Source organism: Lacerta agilis, chromosome Z, assembly GCF_009819535.1.
Source record: "Lacerta agilis isolate rLacAgi1 chromosome Z, rLacAgi1.pri, whole genome shotgun sequence".
Classification (NCBI taxonomy): domain Eukaryota; kingdom Metazoa; phylum Chordata; class Lepidosauria; order Squamata; family Lacertidae; genus Lacerta; species Lacerta agilis.
The window spans coordinates 12,343,051-12,360,564 of record NC_046331.1 but is presented as its reverse complement, the minus strand read 5'-3'; the positions used below and the strand labels follow the sequence as shown (position 1 = coordinate 12,360,564).

Sequence of the window (17,514 nt, the reverse complement as noted above, 5' to 3'; positions counted from 1 at the left end):
AATAAATAAATAATAAAAATAAGTCAACTGGAATGGTTTGTTGAAACATAAAAATTCTTCATTTGTTTTCAAAAACTACATATGTTGTTCCACAAAAACAGGGACTTCCTTAACATGGAGCTCTACAACAGTGTTTTTCAACCTTTTTTGGGCAAAGGCACACTTGTTTCATGAAAAAAATCACGAGGCACACCACCATTAGAAAATGTTAAAAAATTTAACTCTGTGCCTATATTGACTATATATAAAGTAATTCTCTTGAATAGGAATCAAATAAACAAATTTTCCCCACGGCACACCAGGCAACATCTCGCAGCACACTAGTGTGCCGTGGAACAGTGGTTGAAAAACACTGCTCTACAATATGGAAAAAAGCTTAGCTTAGGAACAGAGGGGGCAAGCCTGAATCTTTCCCACAATTATCTGGAAGCAATGGGGTTCTGTAGCAATCACACAGGGGGTGTCCAGAAGGCAACCTGGTGTGGTATGGGTTCCCTAAAAGGGTTAGAAAGTGTTGGAAAGTAATATTTTTTTTTAAAAGAAAATATTATGCCAGTTTTATGCAGCATTTCTTTCCCCACCACGACCACTAGAGGCCACCCACTCTCTCTGTCTGGCCAAAATAATTTCAGGGCTTTCCACTGGAACTGTCAAAAGAGTGCACCAATCAGGGTCAGGATTTCAACTGAAACAACATGAAGCCATGCCTTTCAGGCAGTTGGTTATAGAGAAGGGCACAGTGCCCAGTTTGAGGGGAGACTGTGTCATTTATTTATTTAACCTTTCCCTCCCAGTTACACTCGCATGATACCCTGTTTCCCATCATACATGGATGCACAGTCTCACTTTTTTAGGGGCTGGGGGGGACCTGTTTTTTGTTATTCCAAAGTCAAAATAAGACCCAATCTGGATAAAAATACAAGACTGTAAGAGCTGTTCAACAGTGGAACAAACTTCGCAAAGACTCTCCTTCTTTGGAGGTTTCAAGCAGAGGTTGGATGGCCATCTGTCATGAATAATCTAGTTGAGATTCCTACATTGCAGGGGGTTGGACTAGATGATCCTCAGGGTCACCTCCAACTCTATAGTTCTATGATTCTATAAGACCCATCTAGTTCAGCATCCTTTTCTCACACTAGCTAACCAGATGCCTCAATGGGAAGCCCCACATGCAGGATCTGAGCACAAAGGTTTTCTCCCTACTTCCACCAACTGGTATTTCTGCATTTCTGCCCCCTCAGACTGTGGAGGCAGACCATAGCCATTATTACTAGTAGACATTGATAGACTTATCCTCTGTAATTTGTGGAATCCTCTTTGAAAGCTATCCTGTCACTGTTCCTGTGGGAGTGAGTTCCACAGTCTTAACTATGCACTGTGTGATAGAAATATACTTGCATGCGAAAGGGAGCTCATAAATGCCAATGCGTTCTTATTCTGAAGATTAAATACACAAGTGAATGCAAGGCTGAGGCTTTGCATTGAGGTAAATTAACTAAAACCAGCAAAGGAAGGCTATTACCCATCTCTTAATCTCTCCATACCAGGAATAAAGCTTCACTTGAACAGAGATATTTAGAAGAGCAGGAAACCTACCCCCAGTTTAGTCTCTAAATCAGGGATGGGGCACCTATGGCCCTCCAGGTGTTGCTGGATTACAATTACCGTCATCCCTGACCATTTGCCAGGTTTTTCTTCTTAAATATTTATTTTTATTTATTTAATCAAAAACATATAATTCAATTAACATATTATCGTAAAGAAATAAAAGAAAAAACAATACAGTTGCATGAAAATTAAACACACACAATCCCTGGGATAGCTCAGTCAGCAGGGCATGAGACTCTTAATCTCAGGGTTGTGAGTTTGAGTCCCACATTGGGCTAAAGATCCTTGCATTGCAGGGGAGGTTGAACTAAACGATCCTTGTGGTCCCATACAAATCTTTGCTTTGCTGATATGGAGGGGGCAGTGAAAAATTGTTTTGTTCATAAATTGTTTTGTTTATGTCCTCAAGATCCTGCAATATTTTCACCTGAAGCTGAAAAGTGACTAACAATTATTAGCAGCAGGCATATTTCACATGAGGCATTTGAACTCTTGGCTATGTTGATGGGAGCTTGGAGTCCAACATCTGGAGAAGGCCATGGGTTCCCCAGTCCTGCTCAAAATGGGTACAGATTACTTTGCCTTTAGTTCTTATGTGATTTTCAGATTCCTCTTACTACATTTACTACAGCTTGGGGGGGGGAGCACCAGAAACTTTGGCTCTCTAGATGTTATTAAACGATGGCTCCCATTAGCCCTAGCAAGCACACCCAGCGGCCAGGGATGGGCAATTGTAGTTCAGCAACACCTGGAGGGGTAACAAAGCTTCCTTACACCTGGTCCACAGGCAACCCAATTGTCCCTGCATTATCACCTTGAAACTGTTTACAACTGCTCCTTAGTAGACACATGGACTGCAGTCCTATCCATGCTTACTTTATTAGCGTTATTTGCATTTATATCCCATTTTTCCTCCAAGCAGTTCAAGGTGGTGTATGTGGTTCTCTCTGCCACTCCCCCTCCCCCCCACATTTAAACCTCAGCCATGAAGCTCACTGGGTGACCTTGGGCCTGTCACTGCCTCTCAGCCTAATCTACCTCACAGGATTGTCATTAGGGTAAAATGGGGGAGAGGGTGACTTATTTATGTCACCTTGAGCAACTTGGGAGTAAAATAAAACCTATTATTGACGATCCTATATACGCACTTCCCTGGGAGTAAGCTTCTGCTGGACTCAGTGGGGCATAACACAGGATTTCCTTTAAGGGGTTTACTCCTGTGTAGGCAGTGTTTTGCCCTGAGGGACTGGACAGGACTAGGCTTGCCCTTTTTTGCCCCACTGAATTCAACGGGGCTTCCTCCCATGCAGGGTCACAGCCCTACTATACAGCGCCAGCTTCCCCAGAGTAAGGCTTGCTGAATTCTGTGGGGCTCCCTCCCTAAGCAGAGGGGCTGGTTCATGACCAGGCGGGGCGAGGCCTTCTCCCTGCCCCACTGAGTCCAGGGGGGGGGGGCTCCCAAGGCAGGCTGCCATCCAGCAGGGGAAGAGAAGGCGTGAGGCCTCTTCCTCCCCCTTAGCCACCGCCACCGGCTCCACTGCCTTCTCCAGGGCGGGCAGCAGGGCGCGCTGTGCGGCCTCCTCTCCAGCCTCTCTCTCTCTCTCTCTCTCTCTCTCACACACACACACACCGGGGCCCGGCCGAGGGAGGGGAAGCGAGACGAGGCGGCGGCGATCGAGGAGGAGGAGAACGAGGAGGCCGGGCTGAGCCGCTCGTCTTAGGCCCCGCTGCGGCGTCTTGAGGCGGAGCAGACTGGCTTCCTTCCCGCCCGGCTCGGGTTTTCCCCCGCGGCGGCAGCCTCGTCGTCGTCGTCGTCGTCGTCGTCGTCGTCTACCTCCTCCGTTTCCTCCAGCCGGGCTGGGCCTCTGAGCCCCGAGCTCCCGTCCCAAGCCCCCCTCTGCAGGCGGGCGGGATCGGAGCCCAGCCCCGGCGCGGCCGCGACATGTCCGGCAAGATCGAGAAAGCAGGTGGGTGGACGGCGGGAAGGCCGCTGAGAGAAAGTGGGGCAGGGGGAGGCCGGCCGCCTTTCCTCAGTCGGTGGGGCGGTACTTTGGGGACGGGGGGGGGAGGGAAATTGTGTGGGGTGGGGGCGCACTTGAGACCAGGGCTTTTCATTCACACACCGTTTTGGTTCCTGATTTCTTTCATCAGCTGGATTATATGGGTCTGAGATAGATAGAGAGAATTACACAGACACACACGCGCCCCCCCCCTCACCCATGCTCAATGGAGGCAGCCCCCACCCGGAAGGGTCTGGCCGCCCTATAGAATATAGTAACCCTCCCGCCCCCACGACAGAGATCCATTGAAGTTAGACTTTCCTCTTGCCCCCTTCTCCTTTTGTTTTTATTAAAAACGTTTTCCTCTTGCCCCATAGAATAGCAGCCCCATTTCTTTTCATTAAAAAAAAAGTCTTATAAATGCCAGAGAGTAGTAGGCCCTTTCCTGCCCTGTAGAAGAACAGCTTTTAAAAAAATGTAAAGGGTAAGGCTGCAAATCATAAATAGCAAATGTGAGAGGTGCACACACACATACCCACGCAGGAGCCCCATAGAAAAGGCTCTTCCCTACCCACTTTGGAGGAACACACCCCCTTTTTTCCTTTTTAAAAAAATGCTGTTTCTTATACTGTGGAGTAATAAGGGTTCCTGCCTCTTGGCACTGCTGTCAGTCCAATAGGACACATACGTTTGGGGACTAATTCAAACCATAGGTCCTGGGGATGCTCCTAATTTCCTCACATATAATGCTCTTTATTTTATGCATAGAATCAGAGCCATCTTCCCTAAATTCAATATCCCCCTGAAATTTGCATACAGCTTTTTTTCCTCCTGTGGAATAATCCCTATTGCACCCTGTACAGCTATTTGTTTACTCTTTCAGTCCTGTAGGAAGGTGCTATAAAACAGGTTTACTCCTGCCCCATGGAATAGCGGCTCTACATTCGTGCACCCCTGTTGTAAAAGACATTGAAGGCTTCTTGACCTATAGGGGGGACTTGCACCAAGTCTCACATACTACTGGGAGGGTTTCTCAAAACCAATCTTAAAAGAATGAACTGAATCCCCCCCCCCCCGACACACTTTATTTCTCTGGCCTGTGTGCCAGTTATGCTCCTCCCTCAGAACTATATAAGCTTCACAACTTCTTTCAGCTCAGAATCATGCAGAGTTCCTCGTATGGCAGCAGCAGCAGCAGCAGCAGCAGCAGCAGACCTTTCCCTGAAACTTCATTCAGAACAGACTCTTTCATATAATCATAGAGCTGTAGAGCTGAAAGACACCCAGAGGATCATCTAGTCCAACCCTCTGCAGTACAGGAATATGCTGCTCTCCCATATGGCAATCGAGTGGTGTAACCACTCTCATAGTGCAATACAGTAGATAATCTGTTTCCTGACCTGAACAATCATCTCCAGCTTCATAAATCAGATACTTCTTATTACTGTAGAATAGATGGTTTCCCCAATGCCACAGAGTATCTTGTTTTTCTTCCAATGCTATAAAATAAAGCTCTGTAAAACAAACTTCATTCCACTTGTAGATTAATACTTTTTATCCTCCCTGGCCCGGGCCTTTTAAATAAAATCTATAGTGTAAATTCATACTAGTATAGTACTGGATAAAGAATTGGTTCTTCCAGCTCCTTATTATTTATTTATTGCATTTATATTGCATCTTCTTTCCATGGAGCTCAAGGTGTGGTGTGCATGATTCTCCCCCTCATCATTTAATCTCCACAATAACCGTAGAAGGTAGAACAGGCTGAGAGGCAGTGACTGGCCCTAAGCCATCCTGTGAGCTTCATGCTGAGTAGGGATTTGAACCTGGGTCTCCCGGGTCTTAGTCTGACCCTTTAACCACTACAGCACATTGGCAACCCAGTGCCCTCCAAATATTTTGGACTCCCATCAGCCCCGGCTTCCTTGAGTCCGATAAAGCAGACTTTGTGGGGGAGCTTTCTCAAGTAGTGTTCAAGGGGGTGGTATTAATTTCCACTGACTGTATTCCACTAATAGGATTTGGTGGTACTGTATTTGGTGGTGTTGGGCTGGGACTGTGGAGGTCTGGATTCATATCCACACATAGCTATGAAAAGTTGTGTCTGTAGATGCTACTTCCCAAGGTGCTGGGTGGGCTTGATGAGAGTTGTTGTTAAAAATATCTGGAGGATATCAGATTGAGGATGTGTAGTTTACACAAATAACCTGTAGAAGACCTTGGGCTTTCTCCCACATCCTTCCAAACAGGGTCCTTTGCAGGTAGCATGGAACAAGGGAAGGAGGCTTCTTGCATTCATGTATATGCTTATCCTCTACTGATTAGCCTCATGAAAGTGTTCCTTGGCATTTTCTTGATATTTGCAGAAGCCCCACAGACTTAGAATTTCCAGAGTTTCTGCTCCTGATTTGTGGTATGAAACTGGTGGTGATTGGGGGAACTGGTGGGTGTTTCCAGATGTGACTGATATTGGGGTGTAGGTGGGGAAATGCCTGTCCCAGCACCCATTGAAGGGGGGATGGGGTTTTCCTGCTGAATTGCATTGCAATTGAAGTTTGAACAGAGAGGTATGAGTTGAGGCCTCTTGTGAGGGAAACTCCAAATGGCACTTTAAAGAAATTTTCTGCTCGTTTATATATTTGTCTTGCTTTTTTACATGTGTTGAAAGGGGTGCACTAGAAATGAGTTTCTCAGGTCTTTCTTATTATTTCTGAAAACTAATATCCACTGTTCTGAAAGTTGTATTTTTGCACGTTTATTAACTGAAAACAAGGCTGTTAATGAGTGGCATAGTTTTGTGCATAATGACTGATTTTTAAATTCTAAATGCCCTGTTTAGTGGAAAGAGTGAATTCTCTTAATATTCCTTCCCTCCTCTTCTTTGTTCTCCAGAATGCTGGATCTGGCTGGGATCTCCCCCTCCCCAGTCTTGAAAAGAGAAAGGTTAGGAAGACATTCCTCTGCTTGAAGCAGTGAACTGGGAAGCATTTAACTGGGATGCCTAGTGGCACTTCAGACTCCTAAAGCGTCTCCTCTGATTTTAAGCTGTAGCTGTTTATGGCTGCTTTTTGGTGTACCAGAGGTGTTATATTTAAAGATTCAATTAGTGTTTTGCAAATCAAGCAGTGAATTTATTTGGTTTCATTATGTAGCATTTAATTAGCAGAGAGAAATCAATGTTGTATTGTGTTCTGTGGTGTAAGGACTCTCTGGATATCTTCCTTGGGGGAATGTTGTGGTGTCGTGCCACTACCCTTTTCCCACCAAACAGGCACTGTTCAGACCTGTCTGTCCCTACTTGCTTGAAAGGCATGGAGAAATTTCTGAGTCTGATGATTTTTAAATGCTTTTTGTCTTGACTTCTGAGCTCTGTGCAGCATCTGTATCTGTCTTCCTGTGATAAGGTTTTGGAGGGACCCCTTGGGAATAAAAAATGACTTGGATTTCCTAGCAGCTGATTTTCAAGTACTATGCACTGTGCAAATCGTGTCTCCTGTACCAAGTAACTGTCTAAAACAAGTGAGCATCCCATTGTGTCAGAGGTCAGATTGTTCCCCAGATACTGATTAATTGCTGAGTAATATCTCCTGAATGCTTGGACCAGAATACTGTGACAGAGGGACACGGGTGGCGCTGTGGTCTAAACCGCTGAGCCTCTTGAGCTTGCAGATCATAAGGTCAGCAGTTCAAATCTGCCCAACGGTGGTGAGCTCCTGTTGCTTTGTCCCAGCTCCTGCCAGCCTAGAAGTTCAAAAGCATAGCAGTGTGAATAGATAAATAGGTACCACTATGGCGGGAAAGTAAATGGCCTTTCCATGTGCTCTGGCACTAGTCATGGTGTTCTGTGTGCCAGAGCTGGACTTAACCATCCTTTAAGGGGTACTTTACTCTTTTTATTTTTGGTGTGATGGATAAAGCAACTGTAGGGCAATACTTTTCAGGGGATCTCCCACTCCTTCAGTTAGGAGGCAAAGCAGTAGCCATGATCAAATACTGCCCTTTGGGCTTCTGTCCAGTCCTTAGCTCTCTTCCCAGGTTGCCATTCCCCTCTCAGGCTTCTTCCATGCCCTCCTTGAGTACTTTTGCTTGGCTAGGCTGTATCCTTATCTGTGCAGTTGCTACCTGTTTATCTGGGTAGAGGATGGAGACAGGCATGGAAAGGGAGTATAGAAGGCTCTGGCCTTTTGTACAGCTTTGATGAAGCCCACTGTGCCATTGTCAGAATTACATCTGTTGCCCTCCTACTAGTGGCATCTTGCTCCCAAAAAGTTGCCTATGAAGGAATGTGGACTGAAAAGGATTCCCCAACCCAGGGGTAAAGGAAGGACACAGGGGTTTGTCTGATGCTGTTGGGAGGCAAGGATCCCAGCAGCACTGTGGAGCACTGTGAACCTCTGGTGTAAGATTAACTGGCTATCCCAGCAGGTTAATTGGAGAAACAATATGTCATGTCATCCTGCCATTACAGGACAGCTAGACCTGGCTGTTCTTTCTCTTCCTGGCTGCAAATAATAAGCCCAGGTACTATATCTTGAAAGGCAGCTAGCAACTTTTGCAAGCTTATTTGCGAAGCTGCCTGCAAACCAGGGGCTTTGGAATCTTTTTCAAGAAGTAGGTATGGTAAAGGCAAAGGACTCCTGGATGGTTAAGTCCAGTCAAATTCGACTATGGGGTGTGGCACTCATCTCCGCTTTCAGACTGAGGGAGCCAGTGTTTGTCCATGAACAGCTTTCCAGGTCATGTGACTAGCATGACTAAACTGCTTCTGGTGAAACGGAACACCGTGATGGAAGTCAGAGCGCACAGAAATGCTGTTTACCTTCATGCCACAGCGGTACCTATTTATCTACTCATGCTGGTATGCTTTCAAATGCTAGGTTGGCAGGAGCTGGTACAGAGCAACAGGAGCTCACCCAATCGCACGGATTCGAGCTGCTGACCATACAATCAAGAAGTATTATCAAAGTTCAAGGGCACATTCCAGCCAAGAAATAACATTCAGGTGTGAAGGAGGGCCAGTGAGGGGTGTGGCCTCGGAGAGGGTGCATGGCCTGGGGAGTATTCCAAGGGCCAGAAAGAGAGGCTAGAAGGGCTGCATTTGGCTCCTGGGCCTGAGGTTCCCCCCCTCTGCTGTGGGATTTGGAATTTGCAAGGCTCATTTTGCACCTGGCTATTAGCCACTTGTGACCAAGTGAAGATGACCAAGTGAAGGGCAGCAGGTTGGCATCTGACATCACCATCTGGAGGTGCATGACTCGGGATCCTTGGATCTTGACTGTGTTCACACACTAGTAACACATCCTGTAGAATTCTATGGGTTATATTTTATCTGCACAATCCAAATGAATTTCAGTAACCCAAAAGTCATATTGAAAAATATGACTTTGGAGCTTTCTGGCCCCCAAAATGGCAACTAGGCATTTCATTTTGGTGACTGTAACCCTGATTTAAGGAGCCATTTGGTGCCTAGCTTATAATATTTGAATTTCTAACATTGCTCTGTTGAAAGTAACAGGTACTCTGTTGAAAGTAACATGAGACTGATTCTATGCATGCTTATTTGAAAGCAAGCCTTGTTGAATTTGATAGGATGTGTACTCCCAAGTAGGCATATATAGGGTTGCAGCATTTACATCATCATAAGGTTAATTAATCCACAGTAATTGATCTTACGCAAGCTTGCTTTGTCTACAGGAGTATTTCGCAAACTTTCGATAGTTGAGGCTTGCTTCTTCTAAATTAAAATGTGAGGTTCCCTCTGTTTCTTTTTCCAACAGGCTTACTTTTTAAAGCATTGAAGCAGCATCCCCTCCTGTGTTTTTGTCAATAGGCAACCACCTTCAAGGGCGGGTAATTCTGATGAGTGTGCGCACTGGGAGTGATTAAATGTCTCACCTGCTTCTAATGTAGAAACTTCAGAAGGGCAGTAGCTCAGTGGTACATCATCCCATATTCCATCCCTGGCATCGTCAGGTAGGGCTGGGAAAGACACTTATCCTGCAGACCCATTGCCAGTTAAGGCGGGCAATATGGTAGGGTTGTCATATTTTGAGGAGCAAAAAAGAGGACACGTTTGCCAATTTCCAAAGGATGTTCATATTTCAGCAAACACACTCCACAGATTTTTTTTATTGTTTATGGGAGTCCCATGGGATATTGCATTCAGAGGCTCTGGGCAAAATCTCATCTCTTAACCACACAGTGTTGTAGTGAGGGAGCTTAGGCTAACATCACTTTGAGCTTTTCAGACTGAGCCCAATTTAGATTTTTACAACATAATGTGTCAGAACAATACTAGCCCAAGTGCTTACTGCCTCTCTCTTTAAAAAGGGAATGATTTTCAGAGCAAAATGATACTTTCTTTCCCTTTCCAAAGAGATATAAATGAAATCTTCTACCATGAAAAGATTGTTTTTTTTTTGGGGGGGGGGAAGTAGACTTAAGCATAATGCATCTTCCTAAAGATAAACAAAGCTTTCTTGATTCGCCAAGAGCATCCCCTCTCCCACCCCCCCACCCCCGCTTCTGTAGAAATCAAGGGAAGTGGAAATTTGGGAGCAAATCCTGATGGCCCCAAACAGAAAGAAAAAAGCTGATTCTCTCCCCACCCCTATAATAGTAAATAACCCTCTTCCCCCACCCTAAAGAAAATTGATGTTTCCTCTCCCACCCATCCGCGCTCCCAACTCTCCCACACATAGCCATCTACTCAAGTTCCAGAAGGGCCGGTGCATCCTCACAGCCCTCGGTGGGCCAGATGGGGAGTCAACAAGTTCCACACCCAGCACACTAGGTCCATCTTGGTACCTCTGGTTACATACTTAATTCGTTCCGGAGGTCCGTTCTTAACCTGAAACTGTTCTTAACCTGAAGCACCACTTTAGTTAATGGGGCCTCCCGCTGCCGCTGCGCTGCCAAAGCACGATTTCTGTTCTTATCCTGAAGCAAAGTTCTTAACCTGAAGCGTTATTTCTGGGTTAGCGGAGTATGTAACCTGAAGCGTATGTAACCCGAGGTACCACTGTAATTGTAGGAAGAGAAAACACAGAGGCAAACATTTTCCAAAAATTAAAAAATCCACCTGAACAGTAATTTCATTTCACCCCTGAAAAAGAGGACATGTCTGGCAAAAACTGGATGTATAGCAACCCTACAATATGGAGGATATTAACCCAAGGAATCCGACTCATATATAAGTAGTTACCTTTTATGAGGTTGATGGTGGTGGCACAAAGCAGTAAATCATTTAGAGATGCAGAAAGTGGCCTCATCTGTGGGTGGGTTCTGCAGGAAGCTTTCAATATAGTTCTCTTCTGGCCCCAGGGATGTTATTTTTTAAAACAGATTTCTTTTATTAAGATTTCCCCATAATCTAGTAAATGACAACTGCAGAAGAAACAAATCAAATAAGTAAAATAATTATAGGTCCTTACCACCCACAGAGGACAGTAGTTCCTCCCAGCTCTCACCTGGAGTTTTTCCTTTCTCCTCCCAGTCTCTCACCCTGGGAGACCAAAATTTCCAGGGGTCTCTCTCCATCAACCATCTACCACCATACAATCTCCGGACCCTAATAAAGGCCCCAGACATAGGACTCCAAAGAAAGAAGAAAAAGAAGAGAAACAGAAAAAAGAAAGAAAATGACAATAGAAATAAATTAAGGAAGAAAGAGAAGAAAATGAAAAACAAAATTTTAGCAAAAGATACAAAAAAAAGAAATTTCAATTTTCCATCTGCCAGTTACATAAAAAAGAAATTATGATTATTAAAAATATTTAGTCCATACGAGCCTGCCTTCCACTTTGCTGTAGATACTTTAACAATTAGTTCCTTCTCTGTTTTCTCAACAACAGAAAGCGGTGCTCAAAGATTTTCAAATTTTAGATTTCCCCCACATAATTATCTTCTGTCAGTATCTGAATTTTGAGATAGTTATTCACTTTAAAAAGGTGTTTAAATTCATATTTTATGATGAAATATTTAAGAAATAAGTACACTGAGATAAAATACATGCTTGAGTATAAATTTCATTTTTTACAAAATAACATTTTAATATAGACATGAGATGGAGGTAATTTATGAATGGAAATCGAAATGGACAAGAAATCTGTATACATTGCACTCAATCCTGCAAATAACTGGCAGGCTTGCATTAACACTGTGATCAGCTGATTTCTGCTCTCAGGCTGGTGCAAGTGTATCTTACTGCTCACCACATGGCAACAAGCTGTATGTATGAAATGTACACCATGGGTGCAGTGCATAGCTTTTACATCCGGTAAATATTGAGTTCTGATGTGTAGTGAGGGAGAGCCGTCTTGGACATCTGAAGGGTCTGGCTCCTGGATCATGCCAAGGGCTTGTCTAGTCCAGCATCCTGTTCTCACAGTGGCCAACAAGAGGCCCATGATGGGAAGCCTAAAAGCAGGACCTGAGTGGAACAGCACTTCCCCAACTTGTGATTCCCAGCAACTGGTGTTGAGGGACAGGTTGCCTCTGATAGTGGAGGCAATTGAAAATAGTGTTGAAAATACTGTGGTTATATTCTAAAAAACAGTATTGCTAAAATAAACAAAGTGGCCAATGGACTCATTAAGGCAACACGCGGATGCCTGTTTGGGTATAAGAAAGGAACGTGTGTTTTGTGTTATTGGGATGGGGAGGGAGACAGCTGGAGTCTGCTGGAATGCAAGGCAGCTGGCATGTGACAACCAAAAAGCTGAATTTGGAAAGAATTTCTAAATTTATTTTCTGGGTGTGGCCAGTTCCTTTGGGCTCACCATGAAAGGGAAGAGGGGCTCAAAATCTGGCTAAAAATATATGTTGGTGCAACCCGGCAGCCCTTTTTGGCAAGAGATTTTTCTCCCCCATGTATCCTGAACCCATAATTTGCTTTTTCCAATGTAGTTGCTGCTGCCAGACTAACGATGGCAGAAAGGCAACGGTTAGTTCTTCATGTGGGATTTGGTCCTACATGAGGCAGTGATGGCCACCAACTTGGAGGGCTTTAAAAGAGGAATAGGCATATTCATGGAGAAAAAGGCTATTGCCTCCATTGTTGGAGGCAGTGTACCTCAGAGCACCAGTTGCTGAGAATCACATGTGGTAAGGGTGCTAATGTAATCAGGTCCTGCTTGTGGCTTTCCCTTGGAGGCAAGAGTGAGGAACCTATAAACTTCCAAATGTTGCTGAACTACAGTTCCCATCACACCTAATAAGCACGGCCAGTGGCTAGAGATGAAGGGAGTTTCAGCAACACCCGGAAGGTCAGAGATGATGAGTGTTAATGGCCCAGCAAAATCTGGATGGCCACAGATTGGCCAACAACAGTCACATAGTTTTGTTTTTGCCCTAAGTCACCAATTTTAACAACATTTGGCAATAGACCAATTTACACTCTTTCTGGCGACAGGTAGCTCTCTGCTAACTCATCTAGGTACTTAAGCTGTATTCAGTCTGGCGGAGAACAAACTCCCTAGCAGTGCTCAGAAAAAAACTTGACACTCCACCCCGAGGTTTGGAAACTACCTCAGTTCTTTTGAACCAATTTATGAGATTTTCAGAGCTTCCCAGTGCCACCAATGTGAGTCAGTAGCTCTAGGAAAACTACCATTCCCAGCTCTCCTTGCATTTGGCACGCACAACATTGGCTTGATGTTCTTGGCTATCCCACGATCATTCTGCGGGCCATCTGGGTGGAGCTTGTGAGCTACCAGTGGACTGCTGCCTCCACCTTTAGCTTCTCTGGAGTAGACACCTCTTTGGTCTGATCAAGCAAGACAGTTCTGTTCACTCTGAACCAGAATGCGCAATCTGAGGACTGCATGCAGCCCTCAGTACCTTTTTTTTGGGGGGGGGCCCTCAGCAACATTTGACACCCCCCCCCAACCTCATGCTGCCTTCCTAAAGCTGGGTGAGCAAGGCACTGTGCTTTGTGAAGGAGGTCGGAGGACTCTCGGTCCCTGCCATAGCCTTGTGCCTCCTTCCCAAAGCCTGACACCCTGTATAGCTGACTTTGGAAAGGCAGCATGAGAACAGGGTGGGGCATCAGATTTTGGACTCACTTCCCGGCCCCTATGCACACAACTGGACAGTGTGTGGCCCACAGGTTCCTTGTTGAAGTACTCTTGCAGCCCACGGTATGAAAAGTTGGACTGCCGTGAATCTGAATGATCTTCACTTACAAAGGGTTGTAGCAGGGTATTTCCTGCAGGGTATGACTTTTTTAGAGATATGCTGGTCATTAAAGAATTGCAACTGTGTGGGCAGCATAACTGTGAACTAATTTCATCCATTACTTACTCTGCAACTATCTTCAGCCCTGGTTCCTTTATTTATCCATTCATATTCTGTGTTTCCAGAAAACCATTCAAAGCTGATGACAATTGAAATCTGTAGAAAAGGACAGACACACCCCAAACAATCCATTGTGTACAATGGTCATGTACAATTGATTGCATTGAAAGGTTTCAGGAGTTTCTTTAGTGCCTTCCATGGGTTGTTTCGTCCTTGCGAATCTCTTACAGTTTACTGAAGTGTGTTTTCTAATCCAGTAAACCTCTGTACATGTGTGTGGTCTGAATGGCATTAAAATAGCCTGAGGAATGTACTCTGTATTTAGAAACCAGTTCTGTTTTTTTCAAAAAAAATGCCAACTGTCATGCAGAGAAAAGCTCAAAGGGAAATCAATAGTTTAGATAGGATGTACCCACTAGATTCAGGCTCATAACCTTCTGCCTAGCTCACTGCTTTCCAAGCTTCTGAAAAGTGAAGCTTGATTTAAAAATAATATTTGGAGACAATTTTCGTTCTTACGCTAAAAAAGCTTACTTTTAGAGCAAGGTGCGAGGAAATTGTGGCCCTCCACGTATTGCTGGACTCCAGCTACCATCAGCCTTGCTCATGTTGGCCAGTGGTCTGGAATAATGGATGTTGTTGATCTTATTATTGTTTTGCCCCGTCCGTCTTGGGAGACAATGGAAGAGTGTGCCTTTGGGAGTAAAGTCAAACTGTTGGAGAGTTACAGCTCCTCCTGTGGCTGTAGAGACTGTTACAGTTCCCCTGCCTACCTGGGGCTGCAACCCCATTACGGAATGATGCCTAACTATTTTTATGATCTGGTTACCCCATTACATCGCAGAATATTTATGTTGGTGTGCTTGAATGCCTTTCCGTCCGCTGTGTTATCTGGAAGGTTTAGAGGCACCCCTTTCCAGAACAGACTCTGCTCTTGTGGTCAGAATGTACCTGATTCTATTGACCACATGGTTTTGGACTGCCCCCCTTTTAATACCTTTCGTGAAGATTCTTCGATGTCCTCTCTATGGCTCAGGGCCCCCTCTAATAAACAACTCGTAGTCCGGTTCTTGTTGAGGGATGATGATCCTGAAGTCACTAGAGTTATGGCACAATTTCTGACCAGGATTTTTGAAGTAAAATCTGGGGCGCTCTGGCCTGAATAATAGCGGTTGTCGAAGACCTCTCCCCCTCTCCCCTCCCCCCTTATTTTACATCATATGTCTTAGAATTTTAGCATATACAGATATGTCAGGTGATTGACAGATGAGTTGTCCCCTTCACCTGTAAACATTGATGGTGGGGGGGGCGGGTTCGTGGGGGGGGGAGCCTGGGCAGGAAAAAGAGTGGAGGGAGGTAATCTGAAATCAGATGGGATGATGGGAGCAGCAAAAGCTCAGTTTGGACCTCTCTCAAAGAGCCACCTATTCCTCCAATAGCAGAGAGAAAAGAGAAAAGGAGTAGCTGAAAAAGAAAAAGGCGTGGCATGCAGTCTGAGGGCATGCAGATCTCAACAGAAAGGGTTCCTCACCCTGACTAGACTTCTTTTTTATTTTGAAATACTGTACTGCTTTCTTCTTCACTAGCTTTCTCTTTCTTCTCATCTTCCCTTTAGACTTGCTCACTTTCTGTCTCCACATCCTCTTCTCCTTCTGTTTCCTCTTCCTTGATGAGTTGCAACTCAGTGTGCCAGTGGGATGCCATGGAATGCATTGAGGCGATGTGGAGGTTCTCACTGTGGCGTTCAACTTGTGATGGCACACTGACACATGCCCTGCATCAGATGGTGAGGCCTGCATGTGTGAACATGAGACAAGGGCTTGCCCAAGGACATCCAGTGAGCTTTTGTGGATGAGTAGGGAGCCTGAACCGTGTCCAAGCTCAGTAAAATATCCACATGTTGTGCCTTTAATAGTGTTGTGAAAGGATTGTTTTCTCCCAATTTACTTCGTTTATGGCCTTTCATTTCTAGACTACCTTTCATCTATATAAATCAGGGTGGTGTGCAAACACTCATATAAAATTCAACAGCACATAACCACAACTGAAAAGAAAATCGAATGACAGTGTCGTGCATACTTTTAAAAAACTGGCAGTCATACAGCCTTTTCTTCCTACTTATCATCTCAAAAGACTGAATGGAAAAATATGCCTTCACATGGCAGTGAAAGATTAATATGGAGTGGAGCAGTCTTATTTCAAGTGGTGGAAGTTCCACAGTTGGGGTGCTGCTATAGTGAAGGCCCTGCCCCTACATCACCATTTAGTGAACTGCTTCTCTTGGGAGTGCCAAGAATAGGGCCACCCCCTATAGATGTCAAGGCATGAGTTGGTTCTGAGCCATTCAGAGCTTTATACACCAGCTGTTGGCACTTTAAATTGGTGATAGTCCTCACAGCCATAAACCTGCCTATGTCTTAAGATGGAGGTTTTGCTCAGTGGAACTGAGTATAGGAAACAGGGCCTTTTCTGTAGTGGTGCCTAAAACATGAGAATCCCTTTCAGGATAGATCCAACCAGTTCTGTCTTTTTGCTCACAGTTTGAAGGGCTAGGCAAGGCTACCGTAATTTCTTCCAGCAGACTTACATTCTGATCTTCTGAAGCAGGGTGGATTTGATTTAAATCAAACTGATTTAAATCATAGTTTTCTACATAAAGACTAATTCTTGCTGGTAAAACTTTAATATGCAAGTAGATGAAGATTTTTAGAATAACAACTTTTCATATTAGTTTTTTTATCCCCAGTTTAATAGGTTAATCATTCATATTTGGACAACTTTTCTGTTGTACTTAGGAAGGAGAAAAATAATCATTACCTTAATAATAACAATTTAAATAGATTTATTAGATCCATTCCACTCCAAACAATCAGAAAAATATTGTTTCCAAGAACAAACTTAGTTGGTCTCTAAGGTGCTACTGGAAAGAATTTTTTATTTTATTTTGTTTTGACTATGGCAGACCAACACGGCTACCCACCTGCAACTGGAACTATGGAAGGCACCACATTGAGCCGCATGAAATGGAAGTCCATCAACTAGGTATCTGAAGAAGTGTGCATGCACACGAAAGCTCATACCAAGAACAAACTTAGTTGGTCTCTAAAGTGCTACTGGAAAGAATTTTTTATTTTATTATGTCATGTTATAACATTTCTGCTGTGAAGAAGAGGCATGTGATCTCTGCTGAGTCAAATTCAGTTTTGAGAACTGCAAAAGTAAACCAAGCATCTGTGATAATATCTTGTAGGTAGAGAAACTGCCCAATAATCTTACAAAAACCTCTGGAAGAGCATAAATGACATTGTGAATGGATTAATGGAATTTATTTACAAAAAATAATAATAAACATATACAGCCTTATTCTACATAATTAAAAAACTAATCTTTATTTCATGATTGAATAACCTTTGGATGGTAATATATTTAACTCAAAAAGCATTTTATTTAAAAAAATCTGATTTAAATAAAAAAAAATCTGATTTAAATCAAAAAAATCCGATTTAAATCAAAAAATCCGATTTATTTTTTAAATCATTGATTTTTATCCACCCTGTTCTGAAGTCACTGTCCTGGTTGCTACCTCTGCAATTTTGATTTTGTGCATTTT

The 17,514-nt window shown here is 44.0% G+C and overlaps 1 protein-coding gene across 11 annotated transcripts in view; it reads left to right on the top strand.

Annotated features, from left to right (window-relative positions):
• Positions 1–3,231: 3,231 nt before the first annotated feature.
• The window catches only part of RAPGEF1 (Rap guanine nucleotide exchange factor 1), a 110,937-nt gene continuing 96,654 nt past the window's right edge, over positions 3,232–17,514 (top strand). For 4 of the 11 annotated variants that reach the window (XM_033138133.1, XM_033138130.1, XM_033138132.1 and 1 more), the window contains exon 1: positions 3,234–3,575. In XM_033138133.1, coding sequence (XP_032994024.1) covers positions 3,551–3,575 — 25 coding nt within the window. In that variant the 5' untranslated portion in view covers positions 3,234–3,550. Of the gene's footprint in view, positions 3,576–15,519; positions 15,691–17,514 lie in introns of all 11 variants that reach the window. The other 7 variants (XM_033138137.1, XM_033138136.1, XM_033138135.1 and 4 more) reach the window with 4 other exon arrangements.